This window comes from Protomyctophum bolini (assembly GCF_963924005.1).
Source record: "Protomyctophum bolini genome assembly, chromosome: 14".
Classification (NCBI taxonomy): domain Eukaryota; kingdom Metazoa; phylum Chordata; class Actinopteri; order Myctophiformes; family Myctophidae; genus Protomyctophum; species Protomyctophum bolini.
The window spans coordinates 41,973,316-41,995,053 of NC_137875.1; the positions used below are offsets into that span (position 1 = coordinate 41,973,316).

General features: G+C 43.2%; 1 protein-coding gene across 5 annotated transcripts in view; it reads right to left on the minus strand.

Moving 5' to 3' along the window:
• The window catches only part of ccdc88ab (coiled-coil domain containing 88Ab), a 109,325-nt gene that overhangs the window by 27,448 nt on the left and 60,139 nt on the right, over positions 1-21,738 (minus strand). For all 5 annotated transcript variants that reach the window (XM_080781757.1, XM_080781756.1, XM_080781758.1 and 2 more), the window contains exons 9-19: positions 14,299-14,380; positions 12,583-12,741; positions 11,579-11,725; positions 11,044-11,188; positions 8,162-8,340; positions 5,914-6,051; positions 4,033-4,216; positions 3,273-3,403; positions 1,879-2,172; positions 952-1,134; positions 501-779 (exon numbers count right to left, since the gene is read on the minus strand). In XM_080781757.1, the coding sequence (XP_080637883.1) occupies positions 501-779; positions 952-1,134; positions 1,879-2,172; positions 3,273-3,403; positions 4,033-4,216; positions 5,914-6,051; positions 8,162-8,340; positions 11,044-11,188; positions 11,579-11,725; positions 12,583-12,741; positions 14,299-14,380 (1,921 nt within the window). The remainder of the gene's footprint in view (positions 1-500; positions 780-951; positions 1,135-1,878; positions 2,173-3,272; positions 3,404-4,032; positions 4,217-5,913; positions 6,052-8,161; positions 8,341-11,043; positions 11,189-11,578; positions 11,726-12,582; positions 12,742-14,298; positions 14,381-21,738) is intronic.

Genomic DNA, 21,738 nt, shown 5'->3' on the forward strand with positions numbered 1-21,738 from the left:
ACACCGACGGTGGCGAGCTCACACCGACCGACTCATTGGAGGCAATGTGGGGTTCAGTGTCGTGCCCAAGGACACTTCGACATGTGGACAGGAGGAGCCGGGACTCGAACCGCCGACCCCAGGGATCATTGGACGACCTGCTCTACCTCCTGAGCCACAGCCGCCTAATTCAACACCAATACAATTAAAGGTCAGAATCATCGACACCTTCTGAACGAGCAAACTTATTTTTAAACCATTGCCCAATGAAAGATATTGGAGGGGTGGGGAGGTCTACTGTTAAGTTCAAATGACGTATGTTGTCAGTTAGACAGAGAGAACATGGATTTTAGGGAGTCCTCTTCCTTTCACACTGTTGAGGAGTAGGACACAAGGACAATTCATATTGTTTGCCATTTCACACTGAAGTTAGCATTCAAATCAGCATCTTATGTTCCTAAGATTTGGTTTATTATTGTCCAGCTCTCATATCATGAGAAAACGTCTCCCACCATTCTCACCTCTCGGAGGGCGGCCAGGGTCTTCTTATCGATGGTGGCCAGTTTGACTAGCTCCTTGTTCTCTCTCTCCAGGTCTTTAACCCTGGTACACGAGTCTCTGAAGAAGATCATCTCCTTGCCCATGGTGCGGTTCTCCTTCTCCAGGGAGGAGATCCGCTGGTTGTCGTCGTCTAGCTTGGAGTCGCGGATCTCCGCCTGCTGCCTCAGACGTTTGTTTTCCTTCTCCAGGAACTTCTTGTCCTTCTCCAACTGAGAGGTCTCGTGCTCCAGGGTCTTGTTCTGGGTGTGAGTTTAAAAGAGATAGAGATTGAAAAGATGGAAGGATAAGCACCATTTCATAGCGGTTATAGAAAATATGATTCAATTTAATCTTTTGTCTTTCTCTCGTATGCATTTCTTGTTTGAGTCCTGGCCGAGACATTTCTCCTGGGAACCACTGGATTGAACCCACCTCCTGCTCGAGCTGCTCCAGGCGTTTACTGGAGATCTTGAGCTCCTCCAGGTTGTGTTGGAGCGTGTGGTTCTCAGCTTCCACGTCCTGCAGCTCAGCTTCCAGCTGCTGGATCTTCCTGCTGCTGTTCTCCAGGGCCTTCTGCAGGCGCTGGTTCTCTGTGTCCAGACCCTGGTAACTGACCTGCCACAGGAGGTAAGGCAACACGTCACTAACCTGTTCAACCATCATTCCATCAACTGGTTGCTGGAACTCTCAGCCCGCTTTTCTACTGCATATACAGGTCTTGAATCGGAATGATTTTGCTTTGATGATAATCAATTCACTTTTTAAACTCAACTTTCTTGGACAGGCTTGAACCTGGAAGACCTCATCATGATCAAACGTTCCATACCATACTCGTGTGCTTTTATAATTTGCTGGTACATAATGAGTTTTGCAAGCAGCATCGATACCATTGACTGAATAGTAACACTCGCATTACTTGCATCACTACCGTCTCATCGTCTTGCAGAAGGAAGATCTTAACAGCTCTAGCCTATCTGCGCCCTCCGTTGAGTCCTTTAAATCACAACTTAAAACATTTTTATATTCACAAGCTTTTCCACCACCGACATGATCCTGCACCTTTTCTTTTAGACTATTCTGTCCTATTTTTCTGTTGTTTTATTATTGACGTCTTCTACACTGTATTATATTATATTGTATTGTATTGTATTTGTGAAGCACTTTGGCACAATGAGAGTTGTTTTTAAATGTGCTATATAAATAAATTTGATTTGATTTGATTTGATTTGATATATTTTCTCGACAACACTGACCCCGCCCACCCACGGAAACGTATCACATCTCCGGCGTTTTTTTTACGGCAGGCGTTCTCGTATACCTCCAGTCTCTCGTTTTTTTACGGCAGGCGTTCTCGTATACCTCCAGTCTCTCGGTCTTCTTCGAGGACGCCTTGAGCAGCTCCAGGCTCCGTTTCAGCTGGCTCCGCTCGCTCTCCAGCTCCCGGTTCTCCGCCTCCAGCTGGGCGGCCTTGGCCCCGGCCGAGCGGAGGCCCTCGGCCGAGCGCCGGAGCCCCAGGTTCTCCTGGTCCAGCTGGGAGTTCTCCTTCTCCAGGGCCTCCAGCTGGAAGGACATGTTCTTCAGAGTGTCCAGGTTCTTCTTCAGACGTCGGCATTCCGCCTCCAGCTCGCCGTTCTCCTTCTCCAAGGAGGACACCTATACGACGTGGAGGGTTAAAATCAGTAGGGGGCGCCGCCAGCACCCACAGCGTACCCATGACCTTCTAGCTGTGAGGCGACAGCACTGCGCCGCCAGCACCCACAGCGTACCCAGGACCTTCTAGCTGTGAGGCGACAGCACTACCAACTGTTCCACAGTGCCCCCGGGATCTCACTTTAGATCTCATCTAGATTACCACTCAGGATTTTGATAAAATTTAAAAAAAAAAGCTATCTCAGATATGTTCAGACTAACAGATGTTTGAAGTCAGGGTGAACTTCTCAATGTGGGAAGGGCACGCACGACAGACCCCATATTATCCTGGCACTCTATACTAGAGCCAAGATTACTCTTACCAATGCAGAATTCTAAGCCTTTAGCCTGGAAGGAGAATATGGCACATCATACTTTCTATGAAATAATAAACAGAAGCTTTGAGCTCTCTTTCTCACAGGCCGATGCAGACAGCGTTGAGAATATATATATTTTTTAACTCTGCAAGTTTTAACGAACTAACATCAGGGCAATCTGTCAATGAAATACCTTGAGAGAAATTATTTGATTCTTCCAAGTCTAGCTCTCGTATATAATATGACAGCAAACTAAACCTGAAAAGAAAAATGAAGCCCAAACACAGCAATGTGTAGCTCATAAAGCAATTATCTTCATTACATTTGGCATGCCTTCTTCATAATGGCAATGAAGAGAAGGCATGGAGACTTAAACATAATAAGGTAATTGCTTTAGGAGCTACATAGCAGTGTGTGGACTTTATTTATACCTGGTCTGTCAGCTAAATTAAGTCCTGCACCAGCCCAACATTTTTAATACATGCATTCTATTTGTTTTGTTTCTCACTAGGACCAGGCAAGGAGCTGACACACTAAGTACAAATGATTGTTTAGGGCACTAGGACAAGGCTTTGGGATGAGGGATTAAGAATAGCCTAAATTAATATTAAGGGCACTAGGAGGACCAGGCAATGAGATGAAAGACTAAGTATAAATGAACACTGAGGGAACTGGGACAAGGCAATGAGGGTATAAATGAGCATTTAGGGAACTAGGACAAGGCACTGAGCTGACAGAACAACAGACCTTTTCGCAGGTGATGCTCAAACTAGACACTTTCTTCTGCAGGCTCTCACTGTCTCTTTCCAGTTTCTGCACCTGAATCTCTAACTCCTCTGCTTGCTCGCCTTTTTCCTTCAATACCTCCAGCTCTTTACCTGCAGACAGACAGACAGACAGACAGACAGACAGACAGACAGACAGACAGACAGACAGACAGACAGACAGAGAGACAGACAGACAGACAGACAGACAGACACTTAATGAAATCATTTCTGGCTCCATTCAACAGATGCATAACAATAATCATAATAACAAGTATAAAGCTATTTTCATCTACGGTATATACATTGCATTCACAAACATTAACTGACTGGTACAATAACACACGATAACATCCTAGATCCTAGAATATAATTGTATCATAAAAGATAAAAGGAGAGTAAAACCAATGACAAAAACACAAAATAGATCAATATAATCACACACAGACATACACAGAATAGTGTGCCTCAGGAAGTAGTGCTTTCAAAGTCTCTTCTGCCATTTCTCAGAGGAACAACAAGGAAGTTGTGATAGCAACATTATGAATAACACATGCTTAGCAATGCATGGAAATGCTTTGCTCAGTATTTTCTTGGCAAGAAAGGGGATACAAAGTCATTACATCCTTCTGGTGTGTGTGTGTGTGTGTGTGTGTGTGTGTGTGTGTGTGTGTGTGTGTGTGTGTGTGTGTGTGTGTGTGAACAATAACATAAGAGATCTAAAACAGAAGCACGTCACTCACGTAGCTGCTTCCTCTCAAACTCAATTCTATTGAGTTTGGCACTGGTCTCACAGATGGACTCATGGAGGACACGGTTCTCCTTCTCCACGTCTTTGACCCGCGCCTCGGTGCCCACCTGGCACCGCTGGCGAAGGGATGCCACCGTCTGGCCCAGGTGCTGGTTTTCCTGCTCCAGACCTTTCAGCTGGAGAAAGAGAGAGAGAGAGAGAGAGAAAGATCATTTGTTGGCCAAGATATCGCCACACATGATAGAACGACGAGAATTTGAATTACATTAAATTATATTCAAGGAGTCAAGGAGTTGCCGATGGCCTTGGGTGCAGAGCTATATTCAGCGAGAAATTGCATCACTAAGAGGCTATGCTTATTTTATTTATATAACTATTTATATAACTATTTTCTGCAGGGACTTTTCCACTAACTTGGGTGCATTAGTACTTGGTGGTAGCAGAGAACAGTTGTGGAAATTAAAACACACTTTTCAGTCGCAACGAAGGAAGACTAGCGCCCACTTTGTGGAAGCTAATGGGGATATCAGCGTAATAATAAAGAATAAAGAACGCAATGTGCTTGTGTTTTCATTCACGGGGATGAACTAAAGGAGGCATGGTGTCTACAGAACGTTAGCCTGGTTGTTAACAAAATGTATATGAAACCTTTAAGATAAATCCTGAATAGATTAGCTTTACATAATATTATCCCTTGATAAATCAAATTATCTGAGCTAATCAAAGCTGTTAGAATTAGTACGGATCCCTTGAGGCGTAAGACAGCCATCTGTGTCAGTCGCGCACGGTAGCAGCAATCTGTCTAGTCAATAAAACATAGTCCCTGAACCACCCACAGCTATCTGTGCTGCAGGGGAAGGAGAGACAAAACCACACAAAGAACTCTCACTGCTAAAGGAAATCTGATCCACACTTTGATACAGATAATAGCTTAGTCATGCCGTTTTTTCACAGACTATCTGGGAATGAGTCTGTCAATTCTTTGCCAATTGAGATTCTTGGTTCAAACCAGCTGCACCGACTTGTATACAGTATGTTGAAGTATCTGGGGATTTACATGCTAACCTGTATGTAGAGCATATGCAACAATAATGGAGACACTTTAATCTGCTACGTACGTACATGATGTAAGATTCCACACTGTATGTTGGGAAAGCCATTTTAGTTTGAGTAGAGTTTGTAGAACATTGACCTAAAAATGTTGTCAGTCTAAATCATATAGTGACACATAGCTTTTGTCCTTTGACAGAGGGGACATTCCTGTAAATATTCTGTTAAGGTTGTCGTTTTTGACTTATCAATTCCTGCACTCGGATAACATGGAGAGGCAACATTTACAGGAGCGACTTGGACAAGAGCTGCATTTAGTTTGTCTTTGGTTGATATACAGTAGTAATCACAATGATGATGATTGAGTAAGGGTATAATGTAATCCTCTGAGAGAAAGAAGGTGGGAGAGGAAGGTAATTGTGTGCGAACGGGTGTACAGTAGTAGTGTGTTGCTTGCGTTCACACAGCAACATTCCACAAGCCATTTTCAATGGAGGCCGGAGACAGGATGTTACAAACTTGATGCTGAAACTTGTCACTGTGACCCTACATTAGGCCCATTTTGGGCCGGAACCCCTTTTGGTGTTAGCATTATGTTATGCTTTAGCTATTGAAAAATAGCAGACCTACAAGCTCATAGCGCGCGCTATACAAGCTTGTAGGTCTTCTATTTTTGAAAAACCCGTGAAAATGCGGCACAACTCTTTGAATATATATTCTTTCAGAAGACATTATTTTTTAATTTCGACGTCAGGCCTAAATGGGTTAAAGCATGCGTGGTTACAACAGACACACTGTGCGATAGAGAGAGAGGGCGACTGACCTGTCTCTCCGAGTTCTCCCGGAGCGTCTCCAGTGTCTTCTCCAGCAGGGCTTTCTCCTTCATCAGGTCTGTGCCGAGAGACTCGGAGCTCTGCATGGACTCTCTGTCTGCACACAGCTCTCTCTCTAGCTGCTCCAACTGCATGCACACAGACAGTGAAATTAAACACATCAAATGGGAGCGATCTCCTTGTAGCATGCCTGTATAGTGTGTCAAAAACCGCATAATCAAAATGTCCACATGCATTTCCTTCGTGGCATGCCTACGGCTTTGAACCTGTCGTGGTTTGCCTGTGTATTCACACCGCTGAAGTTTGATCTCAAAGCAATGCTGGAGTGCACAGTGATTATTAATCCATGATACCAGACGTATTTAGAATTCAATGCAGCACCCCATTCTGTTAAACCAGCTCATGCGCACGCACGACGTGCACACACAAAGACACACAAAGCATTAAGAGTGCTTCTATTGTTCAAGAGTCCCAGAAAGCATTCACACCTTAATGTGCTTTGAACCAGACCGAGCCACCCAGCAATAAATTCCAAACTGTGGGTTTCAAAGTATTTATTTATTATTCCAAGAGCACACAGAAAGGCTTATACTGAAAATAGCTAAGAGTCTTCTCTTAGTGAGGGGCACTCGGGTGTTAGAGGCTGGCAAAGAAAAGGAAAACGCTGACCTTGCCTCGATTTACAGCTTTGCTTTCATCCTCCTAGTATATGCCCTTCACACTCTGTCTCTTTTTACTTATTTTCTTTCTCTTCCCCTTCTACGAAGAGTCTGAGCAAAATGCGTGATATATTGATCTATATTCTAAAGAAGGGCTGGTCCCACATGCTAATGTGGATGGTTAATGGCAAGTTTCACGAAAGGCTAAGCCTAGCACAGCTGTGTAAAAGCACAAACAACAGAGCAGAAAGATTGTTGTTCTCTATTAATTACTCACCCTGTGAATTTCTCACAGGGTGAGAAAGTAGTTATTTATTTTGGAGTTATACGCTGAAACCCTATAGTCAAACCGAGGAATAAACACATGATTTTAGACTAATTGCTCCAAGCGAAGCGCACAATTGCTATATCATGGAAGAATATTCAAAGACCAATGGCTCAGAGAAATGAGCAGTTGCGGTGCTATGGAAAGGACAAAATATTCTGAAGAGGAAAAGTGAAATCTATGATACCAAACTCTTATGTTGTTGATGTGTTGGACATGCTTTGAAAGGATGACAATAGAAATACCTCATGCATCGATGTGACTTTATGCAATCTATTAATGGACACTGTTGCATTTGCCCTTTGTGTTTATTTAAATTATCTTCAACACAATGTTTTATTTTACTGCTTTCCGTTATGTGCCTGGTCTTTTTTGGTTTTGTTTTCTGCTTCTATGTAAAATGATGTCTAAAGATTGAGTCTTATAATTTTGTTTAAAAAAAACAACAAAAATATTGTGAACACATTCCCAGCATGAATTAATACATTCACCCGTTAACCGCCAGCATTTTTCAGTGAAACCCTTGAAGAATCCACCGGAAACACGGAAAACCAGGACCGGATGTAGACCAACAATGTGTGTTGTGACCATAGAGTATAGAGAAGGATAGAGACTGAACTGGCGCGAAGCTCCCCCCCTCCCCGTCAGTGGAAGTTGCTCAGTGGCGTTTTGAAGCACCCGGAAGGACCGTCTCAGAACGTCTACTTCCGCATTTGACCACCACATTTTGGTGCAACCGAGCGCTAAATGTTAAAGCCCAGCTGCGCGGGGTTTCCTCGCCATGAATTCACGGGCCCGCCTGCAGTCCTTCCTCTTACCACTAGGGCCCAGACAGTGCTTCAACGTTGGAGCGCCTCACTGGCCCCTTGGTTGTGAAGGACACTACTATATACTTTCACTCGGAGAAGTATAGTTTTACCGTGACCAGTTCATTGGCTGTGGGACGTTGAACGAAGCTAATTTTGACCAGGGGCGCAGTCTGGGAAAGGAATCCGAGATAAACATTTTCTGTTTACTTAATTGCTTAGCAACCCAATGCTACTGTATGTAGCATTACGACAGCGATATATCATAAAGCACTATAAAAGAAAAGGACCATTTGACGCAGATCTACGTCAATGCCGGCATAATTAAGATTTGCCGCAAATCTATGTCAACGGCGGAAGAATGTTCATTTGGTTACATTTGCTTAAATATATGAACACTTAAATTGTCTTTTCTTTTCTGTGTCGCGTGTGGTGTGGTCCCCCTTACCCTCTGAGTGAGTCTCTGGTTCTCCTGGTTGGCCTTGGCCAGTTTTCCCGAGGCGTCCTGCCCGGCTGCTCCCCGGAGCTCCTCCACCGTCTTCAGCAGTGTCTGGTTGTCCTTCTCCAGCTTCAGCAGCCGGCTGGACGTCAGCTCGTTCACCTCCTCGCCCAGTGACTTCTGGGGAGCTGCATGTGCAGGACACAGTCGCTCATTTACTACGGAGTACGGAACAACGTTTTATTGTTTCCTCTAATTGGCTGGGTAAAAAAAAGAATACTACAGAGACAACTGTAGACAACTCACCCCGGTGCTTGCTCGTTTTTCCTCCCCGGAATTTTCACCAGTGAGGGGGATAACTTTGTAATATGCTATTGGCTGTTTATTCTTTTTGGAAAAATATAAAAAGATACTCCTGTGGAAAGGCTATATTATTTTACTTATATTGACACTATAAACAATTTAGTATTATTTAGTATATGTAAGGTTTTGCCCACTCAAATGGTACCTCGTCAGATAATCCCTACATATCCTACAACAACTTCTGTGAACAGACTTCACTGTAGTAGCTTTTCATAAATTATATTTGTACTTAGGCCGTCATGAAAGTTTATAGTTAAAGAAATTCAAAGTCCAGCCGTCTGCTGTCCAGCCAGCTCCCACCCCTCACTGGAGGAAATTCTGGGAGGAAGTTGTCTTGTCACCAAAAAAAACGAGGCCGTACTATAATCACATTTCAGCTTTTAGCCATTAGACGGCACCATTTGCCACAAATGGTGCCGTCTTATAAAATGGGGGTTGTCTTATAAACGGCAACAAAAGTTCAGAATCTTAACTTTGGTTCATTATTTCCCCACTTTAATAATACCAATTGGTATTGTATTTTATATCTATATTATGTTAATCGTTGATTAGTCACCTTTACAACGAGGTATAGATTGTAAGGATCGGGTGTTTGTGGAATTAGCAACACAGCTAAACGCGTTGGTAGGGCCAAAATGGCAAGTGGTTGGTATTCACCCTTGCTTTGAGTTGCTCAGTGGATTGGATGATTGCACTCTCACACAGTATTAAGGAAAATACAACACTATATTTACATTTTATTCATTTTACACTCAGTGAGACTCAGTAGCATGTGGAAGATGGGGGGGGGGGGGCGAGCGACGTCATCCTGGAGGATGGCGTTAGGTCCCAGATATGGGATCGCCACTGGCTCCAGAATCTCATCACGATATCTCACTGTCATCATTGAAGGCAATCTCAAATGCAATCTCAAGTTCTGTCTCGTCTCTTGCCTGTGAGAGAAGATACTGCCCCATACCATGCCAAGCTGTTGCAGCTGCTTTTGGATCTTCCACCCGCTATACCGAGTTCCCTAACACTGAGTGTAAAGTTAATAAAGTGTAAAAATGGCCAATATGTGTTGTTTTGTCCTTATTACTGAGAGTGCAATCATCCAATCCACTGAGCAACTCAAAGCAAGGATGAATACCAACCACTTGCCATTTTGGCACATTTTTGGCTGTGTTACATTTGTGGCCGTTTAGCTGTGTTGCTAATTCCACGAACACCAGATCCTTACAATTTACACCTTGTTGTAAAGGTGACTAATCAACGATTACAACGATATAAAATACAATACCAATTGGTATTATTGAAGTGGACAACTAATGGAACTTTTGTTGCCGAGTTTATTTGGCACAATATTGTACATCATCTTATCATCTTATATCTTTGAATCATTGAAGTGTCGTTTTAAATAAGGTCTTTAACCAGATCCCTGGCTACTTATTATTCAAGGGGTGTTGAATATTAATTATCAGACTTGATCGCGTGGAGAAAAAAAAAAGAGTGGTCCAATCTGTCACGGATGTACCACAGCCAGAGCCAAAGGCCAAAGTCTGTTTGTTGGTGTCTCTTCACCTCAACTACACTCACACAGTAAAATAAATAATTCTGAAAAATAAGATACAGTAAATTCATCATCACCGATGGAGGCCTAGGGCAGAAATGTTTGTCGTATGAGTGTCTGACCCTTACTTTCTTTTTTGAAATTCATGACTGCTCAGATTGTTTTCAATGCAAAGTGTTAATGTACTGTGTAAACTACAGTGTGGTTTTGTGAAATCGATCCACTCTAGGCAGACACCATGGAGGCTACGGGAGGCAATCTGTGGCAACGCAGAATAGAAATGGAATTTTTTCTGTAAAATAATTAATATTGATGAATTCTCCTACCCAACAATGAACCCCCTGATCCATCTGCTATGCTCATCATTCATCCAATTTACAATTTAGGCATTTAGCAGACGCTCTTAATCCAGAGCGACTTACATTTAAGCAAAAAACTAAAGCATGGCATACATCACATATATAAAAAGTAGTTATCATGAATCATGTATAAACTAAGAACGTACCAGTGGAGTATCTATGTCAACTATACATACTATACTATATTATATATTATCCAATATACATGTGTACTATAAAGTGCTATGACTACATAAAATGCAATTCTAGTGCTGTCTACGTAACGAGCTATAAGTCTGTCTAAAATACTATCTAAGTCTACATAAAGTGCTGTCTAAGGGGCTAGGCTAGGGCAAGTGCTACGGGCCATGGTGGAGTTTGAAGAGGTGGGTTTTCAGACCATGGCTGAAGATTGGGAGTGAGGCTGCAGTTCTGACTGTGATGGGAAGTGCATTCCATAGTTTTGGAGCCAGAAGGGAGAAGAGTTTGGGACGTGTGGAGCGTTGTCCCGGCGTTTCTAGTGAAGGTAGCTTCCCTGCGTTGGTTGATCCAACTATTTTAGCTGGTAAACTACAGTGGTTGCCTCCTGTATTCTCTGGGTCACCCATAATAATAATAATAATAATGATGGTGGTCCTTACCTTCAGGCCGCTCCGGGGTCTTGGAGAGTTGTTCCAACTCCCAGCCCAGGTGTAGGGATTCATCCATGCTCTGTTTCTGGGCCATCTCCAGAACCAAGTTCTCCTCCAACAACTCATCCATGCGCTTACGGTCCATGTCCCGATCCTGCATACAACAAGTAACCAGTGTTTAGGGAGTAGTACCCATTTTGGGTTCCCTTATTTGAAAACTTTTTTTTTTTCTTTCTTTTTTTTTAAAGACAATTCAAAATTGTTCCGAAAAAAATCTAAACGGCGAGCCGGCCCGCGTCCGAAACCGTCGAGAAATGACAGAGTTACCACTTTTTACAGTTTACACTATTATTTCAAGCATTGTGAGCTTATACATTGGGTATTGTCCCTATTCAATAGGGCTTAAAAATATATATATATATAGTTAATGTATTTATTTTCTGTACATTTGGGTCCCGGGGAGACATCAAATTTCTCTTTTGGGTCTCAAGCTAAGTTTGGAAACCATCACTGCTATACAGTAAGTGCTTTGTGGTGATCTCACCATCTCCAGGTCATGCATTCTAGACTTGAGCTGCAGGCTCTCCTTCTCGAGGAGGTGCAGTTTGTCAGAGCGAGCTCTGCTGCTCTCCAACTGTTCCTCCAACATGGTCTTGGTCTCCAACAAAACCTGGTTGTCTTCTTTCAACTCCTAGAGAGACACACAGTACACAGCAGAGCAACACGTCAGAACAAGTCAGATAACCACAGCGCATACACTTTACGCAAACTTTTTACAGTTCTTCAGACATTAAACATTACACAAATTATTATAATCCCTACTCTCACATACATGTAGTATCAGCAGAAGCAGTGTTTTGTTTCACTCTGAGTTTTCCCCTGAAAGTGTAAATTAACATCATTATTGGTATATAAATATGGCATCTCAACAATGCCATGTTTAATTCACAGGATCCATTTCAATTTGCTTACAAGCAAGGTCGCAGTACAGAGGACGCAGTTTTCACACTGGTTCACTTCATCTCGACAAACCAAAATCCTACGCTGGAGGACTTTTCCTAGATCTTTCTACTGCCTTCAACACAATACAGCCGGACTTGCTCCTCGCTAAAATGGTTCCTTGGTGCACGGGTGAACCTGTACAGTTCACCCTTTACACGGCAGACTGTAACACTGGCGAGTCAAAAAAAAATACTCGGATGACTCTACTTTAATGTCTCCGATGACCGACAGCGATGACCCGAAACAGTACCAGTGTAGCCCGTTGACCGGCTTGTAGAATGGTGTGACAAAAATTAATCTGAAAACGGAGGAAATTGTCTTTGGTCCTGCTCCCGGTGGTAAAACACCGCCGGTGGCAATCCATGGTTCAGCTATTGAACAAGTTCCATCTTATAAATATCTGGGGGTGATAAGATGCCATCGTGGTCCTCTCATATTGACTATATTTGTCTTAAGTAAAGTGCCAGGTCGCTTCTCGTCCTCGGGCGTCTTACTGGTAAGTAATACTGGAAGTAGGAGCAGCATGTGTGCATACTGTATGTATACCTCCACTCTGGCTTTGTAGAACTCGATGTCATGCAGTCTGTCTTTGTATCGACTGAGCTCACTCTCCAGTTTCTCGACACGGATGGCTTTCTCTCGCAGGTGGTCGAGCTCGTCTCTGTACGCCCTCGCCGACCGAGCGTCCGACATCAGCTGGTAGCTCTGTGGGGGATTGAAGTATTGACCATTTTGACCATAAAAGAACTAGAAGATGTTTCGAAAATAGCAGATCTACTATACAAGCTCACAATGGGTCACAATGTAACACATTGACAAGACATAGGAAGTGGCACGTAAAGTGGTTACGTCTCTGTGTGGACATACTCAGAACATCATGTGTTGTCAGTAAAAGAACACTTGTAACATTGTTTAAAAAAACTGTTATTCACTTAAATTGGTATGCTTTATGATGAATACAGAATGTAGGGTACTCATTGCATTAACAGTCTAAGTGAGAAAGCCTGCAGTTGTAAAGATGCCTACGAGTAATGCAACAACAAAATGATTACGTCAAAGAAATTCGATAAGATACAATAAGATGGCCTTCTCTGAGGGGTAAAAAAGTAATACAAATCTAAATGAAATAAAAAGACTAAATAAAACAGCATAAAATAATCATACAAGATATGTTTGTTACAGTTTTAAGACAAATAAACAGTAACATTTTCAATGTTAGTATCCATTTGTAACTGTGACTATGTACAAACAAAATGGACCCTCACTGGTCCACTTTGTTACACTCTCAGAGTTAAATTAACCCATTCTGAACGTGAACCCATTTTGGTGTTGGCATCATGTTATGCTTTAGCTATTGAAAAATAGTAATGTAGGTCTGCTATTTTTTTTTAAATCGAAGAGCGACTGGCATTTTTAGAATCTGATCTCAGGTCAGAATGGGTTAATCAGACCAGTGTGTGTCCAGTGGAAACCTCGTATGAATCTGATCTCAGGTCAGAATGGGTTATATGTGTGCATGCAGTGCAGAGAGAATCAATGTGACGGAACAACTATGCTTGTGCAGACAACTAGGAGTGACATTCTGCCATATAGTGGGGGTGGGGGGGGGGGCACCAAATGAACCAGAAGTGATGTAGTGCAGGTCTCCTGCGTATGGTCATGGAGTATAGCACTATAGCACTGCTATGTGCTGCTTACAGGAGGTGGTGTTATGAAAAAAGATTAGTTTTGTTCTAAAAAGAGGGAAGTGGAAGAAATGTTTTAAGGTTCATAAGCAGTAATATTCCATGGCTTGCAGCTTAGCGATAAGCTACTCCCCTACCTGTCACTCAGTCACAAATGCGTGGCAGAAGAAGCTAAGTATTCAGCGCTGTGTTAAACGTGGCCCTGCCTGTTGTTACTTAATCATTACGATCATGCGTACGAATGCATGTCTTCATACGAGTGAGGGAGAACAGAACAGAGCAGAAAGAAATTCTCTCTCTCTCCCTCTTTCCCAGATACCCACCAAATAAACACTTTCTCCCCATCCTCTCCCTGAGCCCATCCACCTCATTTACTGTGCTGCGGCCAGCCAGCCAAACCGTCAGCCAACCAGTCTAAATCAAAATCCATGTCAGCCTGTTTGTAATGGCCCATAATGAGCTTTAGCTGGCCGATTAAAGCTTGGCAAGGCAGCAAAAGGAATAGACTGCAGGCACAAGGCAAGGGAGAGAAGACAAGGTGCAGGGACTGTGTGTGCGTGCGAGCGTGCGTGCGTACCTCTTGCTGAAGCTTTTTCAGTTCCACCTCCATGTTTTCTGACTCCTGTCTACAATCCAGCAGCTGCTCACTCTTCTCCTCCCTGAGAGAGAGAAGATGAAGAGTGGTTAGACAGAAAAGGGGGCTGTCATGAAATACGACAGTGACAACAGAGAGAGAGGACAATAATATACTGTAACTGTAATGGGTGAAAGTTAAACATACGTGGAGTCTAAAGCTTTATCCACTACAGTCACACTGGCTGTCCCTCCCTGCGCCAGCCAACAGAAACAAGATCCGTCTGCCAATTTCATGTAACTGATTTTTTTTTTTTTTAATCTATCTTTATTGATTGACAAGGCCTTAAAAAAATCAGGTATCTCCTATCTTGTAGGAATTAACTGATTAATGCAGTTATACCGAAGTGCTCTAATCATGTAAGAATATACACAGAGGCTTCCTCTTGTCTGTTCAGAATAATGGACTCAAAACTGTGTGCATTGTTCTTACCCAGGACCCAAAGCACTCCACTTCCTGAATAATAAAACACCTGAGCGATGGGTTTGGGTCAATAAAAGCTCAGCGCTCACTTCCTTCTATTATTTGATATTTCATGACAAGTTGTTCCTGAACACACCCAGGTCTCTTGTATCCAGTAGTACATTTACGCAAGTGCAATTGTTACTGTACCCAAGTACATTTAAAACTGGAACCCTGGCGAATAAGACAAATATGCCTTAAAACATTATACTTGCCCTCTATACAAAAAAAAACACCTTCAGTATTTTATTTCTTTCATAAAAAGATAATATTTCACTCAATAGGAACGGCTCCCGTCGCAAGTTGATGATGTCATATGTATGGCATTAGGAATGCACGTGCTAATAAAAAAAACAACTTAATACTCATTAAGTTTAATATGAGCATCAAAGCAATATTTTAAATACTTTTTATTGGAACGTGCATTCCATATATTCCATAGGGCTCGACACACATGGGCATACAGTATGACATCATCAACTTGCGACAGGAGCAGTTCGCCAGTTCCTATTGAGTGAAAGATTCTCTATTTATGAAAGAAATCAAATATTTAAGGTGGTTTATTTTAATTTTTTTAGTTGTAGAGGGTATAATGTATAATGTATAATGTATAATGTATGTATAATGTATAATGTATAATGTTTTAAGGCATAGGCCTAATTCTCTTATTAGCCAGGGTTCCTTTTAAGTACCAAAGTGCCATGCGATGCCTTGTGAGCTTGTATAATGGCCATTTTCTCTATTAGTGATATTTGTTGGAGAGTTCTAGAAAATGTTACTTTTAGGATGAATGCCTACATTTCAATACAGCAACAATGCACAGATATGAAAAAAAATGCACTTTGTAATTAATTTGAATACTTTCTTTTTTTAGTTTTTGGCTTTTGTGCCTTTATTGATAATTACAGTGAAGACGGACAGGAAAGAGGGAGGGGGAGAGACATGCAGCAAATGAATGGGGCTCGAACATAACCTGACTTTGCCAGCTGGGGGCGGTATTGGGTAACCATGTTCCCCAACACCGCAACCATCTGGGACCTCTCAGGGAGTTGAGCTAACACCGAACCGCTCCGTACCGAACCAATCAGCGTGAGCTAAGGGCGGGATATGTGCGAAACCGGATGTGAAGATATATAGACACGTCAATATGATTGGTTGTGTTTGCACGCCCACACGGTGATAGACAGACGGTCCCATCCAATCATCTACCAAGTATCTTGAAAAAAATAAACAGCCCCGTCATCGAATTGCCTCCCGAGATCCCAGATCCCAATAAGCTGTGCAACAAACTTGTGTAGCAAGCTTCTTGGATCTGGCAGCGTCAGGTTAACTCGAACAGGCCAGAGCCTACAATGTGGCATGCACCTGGACCATTAGGCCGGCGGGCGCCCCAAAGTTGAGTATTCTTAAAAGCAAGTACTTGACAGAGCAACTTGTAGTGGAGTAATATTTCACAGAGAGTATACTTTGACTCAGGTACTGGGGTTGAGCACTTTGTCCAGCACTGCTTTTGTCACATCGGCTTTTAATTGGATGAGCAGAACTGTGCACGCTTTTACGACAGTATTGCAGACATAATAACGGTACTGTTCCCGACACTTCATTGAGCGTTACTGTTCTGATTGTTTGAACTTCACCAACGTCTCCCGATTAGAATCTTCAGTGTGGAGAAATGCCAGTATCTATAACGGTAAAGAGAGAAACCAAGTCGCCTCTCCTCAAATGACAAGCGGAGAAAAACAGAATGAAAGGAGGGAAATAAATAATGGCTGGACATGAACCACATCAAAACAGATGTTATAGTGTGTTCCCCTTGGACTGACAGAGAGGTAAACATGGATGTAAATCAGCCCCCCTCCCCCTCTCCCTTAACCACTTAAATCCTATATAGTCCACTGACTGGGGTCTCCCAGTAACCTATATTTGGTCCCCTCATATTTTTCCCTCTAAACCAAAATTTCGATCTGCTATTTTTCAGCAAATGTTAACCCTATTTTTGCCAAACGTTGGCCTATATAAATAATCCCAGAATATGGATGATACGGTTCATACGGTTACATTTCGACTACTAGAGCAAAAGAACATAATGAGATATGAACAGGAATGGACCACAAGACCTCTGTGAGGGTCTACTATAGAACATCTGGATATATATAAGCATTACTTCCCCACCCCACACACACACACAGTTATGTTCCCTTTCTAATAGCAGTGTGTCACGTAATCTCACACAACAACGTGTGTGTGTGTGTGTGTGTGTGTGTGTGTGTGTGTGTGTGTGTGTGTGTGTGTGTGTGTGTGTGTATGGTCCAGAGCTGTAATCCTACTTGATTACAGCTCTGTGGTGTGGCGAGGTGTGGCGTCTGTCTCTCTCACAATGTGTTTTATTGCCACGACTTGTTCTTTCTGCTTTGGCAATGTAAACGTATGTTTTATCATGCCAATAAAGCCCTTTGAATTGAATTGAATTGACACCTTTGTGTCGTCACGCACTCACACTGCTTTTAACCCATTCTGACCTGAGATCAGATTCATATGAGGTTTCCACTGTGGACACACACTGGTCTGATTAACCCATTCTGACCTGAGATCAGAGTCTAAAAATGTCAGTCGTTCTTCGATTTTTCAAAAATAGCAGACCTACAAGCTCGTAGCGCGCCACTCGGTGGCGCGCTATGAGCTTGTAGGTCTGCTATTTTTCAATAGCTAAAGCATAACATGATGTGTTCACCACAATGGGTTCCCGTTCAGAATGGGTTAAAAGTGATCTTAAAAACAGTAGCCTACTATTTAAGTTTATATAAATAGTATACAGTATTAGGCAAGGCACTCTCACGTTACAACCAGATCACTGTATATAGACACAGTGTGCACATAGTAATAATTATGTAACCGAGGCCAGTGAAATTGAACAGTTACAAAAGGGATCCAGTGATACTGGATAAACACAAAAACAGTCACACATTGGATGTACGGTACAGGCTACTAATGTAAACGCAAAGACAGACGCTGTCATCAGGTATTATGCCACACCTCAACCCCAAATGATGAACATACGCAACGCCACACACGGGCACACACACACACACACACACACACACACACGCACATGCACACACACACACACGCACACACAGCAAATAGAAAAAGACATTGTGATTGTGAGCGGAGAGTATACAAAAAAGCAGATGTGTTGTTCAAACGCGAGAAAAATAGACAGCGCTTTCCGCAGTGTGGCTTTTAACTATGCCTTCACTGGTGCTATAGACTATTCCATTTTGGAACCGCTTCCAAGTTTGTCAATTATGCAGATTCATTATTACCTATAGCACTGCACATCCTTGCTGCTTGTATACAGGCATGACCTAGTGAGTGGCGGGGCGCATCAAAATCTGATATTTTCGAGCGCCCAACATGGGGACGGACCACCAAAATACAATGTGTATAACGGGCATCCCGGTATTCACGAGTTCAAACTTGTATTGCAGCAGCGTGTATGTACTGTATGTACGTACGTATGTTTTCACTTGTTTGAACGTTCTGTGAAACAGTAAGTCTTGTCCTCCTTTACACATACTAGCCTGTGATGTCAGACATGAAACATTTCCCAGGGATGTAGCAATGCCCTGCACACACACACACACACACACACACACACACACACACACACACACACACACACACACACACACACACACACACACACACACACACACACACACACACACACACACACACACACACACACACACACACACACACACACACACACACACACACACACACACACACACACACACACACACACACACACACACACACACACACACACACACACACAAAAACCTGGGAGCTGACCAGTACAACCACAGTCTTACACTGTCGGCCACTAAGCAGCTCCAGGGGGAGCGGTTGGTTGGTCCAGTGCCTTGCTCAAGGGCACTTCAGCGGTGTTGGGTGAGTGATGACCAATCACTAACCCCACCCAGATTTTTCCCTGCCCGCCCGGGGAATCGAACCGGCAACCTTTCGGCAAACAAGGGCGCTCCTCTAACCCGTAGAGCCACCGCTGCCCCGATATGGTAATATCATGGATGAGAATGATATACAGAAGGGCTTTGGCACACATGACAAGCATCGATCACGCGGAAGTGATCATGCTGTAGCAGATCTACAAGCTCATAGCGCGCCACCGAGTGGCGCGCTACGAGCTTGTAGGTTCTGCTATTTTTGAAAAATCGAAGAATCTGATCTCAGGTCAGAATGGGTTAATCAGACCAGTGTGTGTCCAGTGGAAACCTCGTATGAATCTGATCTCAGGTCAGAATGGGTTAAGGCAGGGAGCGTGTGACGGCTGCTCATGACGGGCGCGGGGACGCATAGCTTAAAAAAAAAAAATCAAGGTCACCACAATCCGGGTCAACGCCCCCCCCCTCAACGTCTCCGCGCGTCCAAAATGATCGCCCGCCTCTATTGAAAACGAATGACCAACTAAGGCGCGCCACTCGCTTCCCGTCTGAAAAGGCCTGAAGACTGAACCCCGACCCTAACCCTAAACTGAGGTAAGAAGATGGGACTGAAGTTGACCCCGTGACGACACTCTACGTCTGTCAGAGCCTTAAGGGCAACACTAGAAGAAAGACCATGGGGTCACCACAACCGACCAACAAACAAACAAACAAACGGACAGTTTTTAAGTGGTGCAACCAATTCCTTACGCAGCTGTGGGTGGCTGGCTGGCTGTCCCCGACTGTGTCCGAGCACGAAAATAGTGTTTGGTTGGTTTTCACAACCAACTCCCAAGTGTCACTGTTGCGCAGACTAACACACACACACACACACACACACACACACACACACACTAACTGTATATATATATGATTTCGGGTGTGACAGTACAGTTACAGTACAGTGGACCGGGCCGGCACCCTGGGCGTGTTCCTGTGGGCCTGGAAGTTTCACTTTTCCAAGCATACAAATTATACAGGGACTCTATGTCCATGAATAAGTTATCCTCATATTTTTTTTCTTCTTCCAGATCACATGACAGATTCTCACATCCGCATCATGCACATGACTCCGACACAGACACACAGACATAACCAAACACGAAAACAGACACGGCCACAGACACACGGCTCATTTTGACCCATGAGAGAAAAAGCTGTCGCCGAGTTACTAAAATAGCAGATCTACAAGCTCATAGGTCAGCTTGTAGGTCGGGTATTTATTAATTTTTCGTGAAAATGCGGCAACAAATCTTTGAATATATATTCTTTCAGAAGACTTTTTTCATTTCGACGTCAGGCCTAAATGGGCTAAAGCACATCGTTACGCCTGCTACATTTTTTAAAACTATTCAACTCCCTCTTTGTCAAACGCGTCGTCACGAGACCATCCGACTGTACCGCATGGGTTGCACTCCATGGCAACAAGTAAAGCAACCCGAGGAAATAACCTCAGCGGGGTCCTTCCTCATTTTATGGCCTTCCAGTACAGCTCCAGTAAACATATTGCCTCATAAAGTAGGTCAGGGACGTAGAATGAACAGGCCCCCGACAGCACAGAGCTGCGATATATATATTCAGCCCCGAGAAGCCACATTTAGAAACTATTTAGTTCCATGTGTAAACTTTACTTTTGCACGCGAGGAGCCTGGCAGCCGTTGGGTGTTCAAATCGGCTTTGAGTCTCTTGACCTACAACTCGTCATTAGCAGAAGTTACAGAAGAGAGAGTGTCAAGCCACCCGATGAGACGGGACCCTCGTAAAACACGTACAAATAATATAAACCTCCCGGGCTTCTGAGTGTGGACAGTACGTGCGATTATTGTGTAGAACCAAATGCTTGACGTAGAAATGACCGCAGTTATTTTTTCCCATAACTAATAATAGTACTGTATGTCTGTGTTTTGAAAGGACCCATCAATAAATGAACTATAATCATGATTATGGGTGAATAAAATAATCTCCATTAACTCAAGGCTAAACCCTAGACACCTGAGCAGTTAAATCTGACTTAACCCATTCTGGCCGGGAAAAATGGTAAACATGCGGCACAGACTTTATATTTTATATTCTTTCAGAGCGAACGTTATTTATTTATTTTGACGTCAGGCCGATGTAAACGAGTTAAGATCAGCACACCCAGTGATCGAATCACCCAAACTGCTGCGGAGCAGACAAGAGATAAGACAGGGGAAAAAAAGGCTTTTCTTGGCAACCCAATGGCCAGTTATTGCCAATAAAACATAAAGTGTTCCACAACAATACGTCCAAACAAGCTTCATCAATGCGGTATTATGATGATCTTCATGACGCCAGTACATGTATCACATCAGATGCTATGTCTGTGTACTGCACCATGCATTAAGCCTCTTGCCCTCCGGAAGCAAAGGTATACACTAGGCTACATCTGCTAAACAGTGCCGGCCACTGACCATTAGTCTTTGTCTGGACATGCGTTAAGAGCACTCTGAAGAGGAACTTCTATTATTTACGGATACAATGGAAAAGCCATTCCACAAGTCTGTCTCTTAGTGTGTGTGTGTGTGTGTGTGTGTGTGTGTGTGTGTGTGAGATTGAACATTAGTTTCTTGTGTGTATTCCTTTGATGTTTTTGTGACCGCAGGTTGCATTTACTATGAAATCGTACATTTCCCGTCAGTCGCTCAATATCCCCATACATGACATTTTTCTTTATATACGTAGATGAAAGAGTACAGGGAGACGGGAAACCAAGGTCGGCGAGAGGTAGCCTCGGAAACCCAGACGTTTTTATTTCCAGGGAGGGAAAAAAAGTCTGGGTCTGAGAGTCCACTTCAATTTGGCATAGAGTAGCGCAAACGTCGCTCACTCTCTGCTGATTTCTGATCGTCTGCACCTTTGTAAAATTGACACACACACATGTACACACACACGC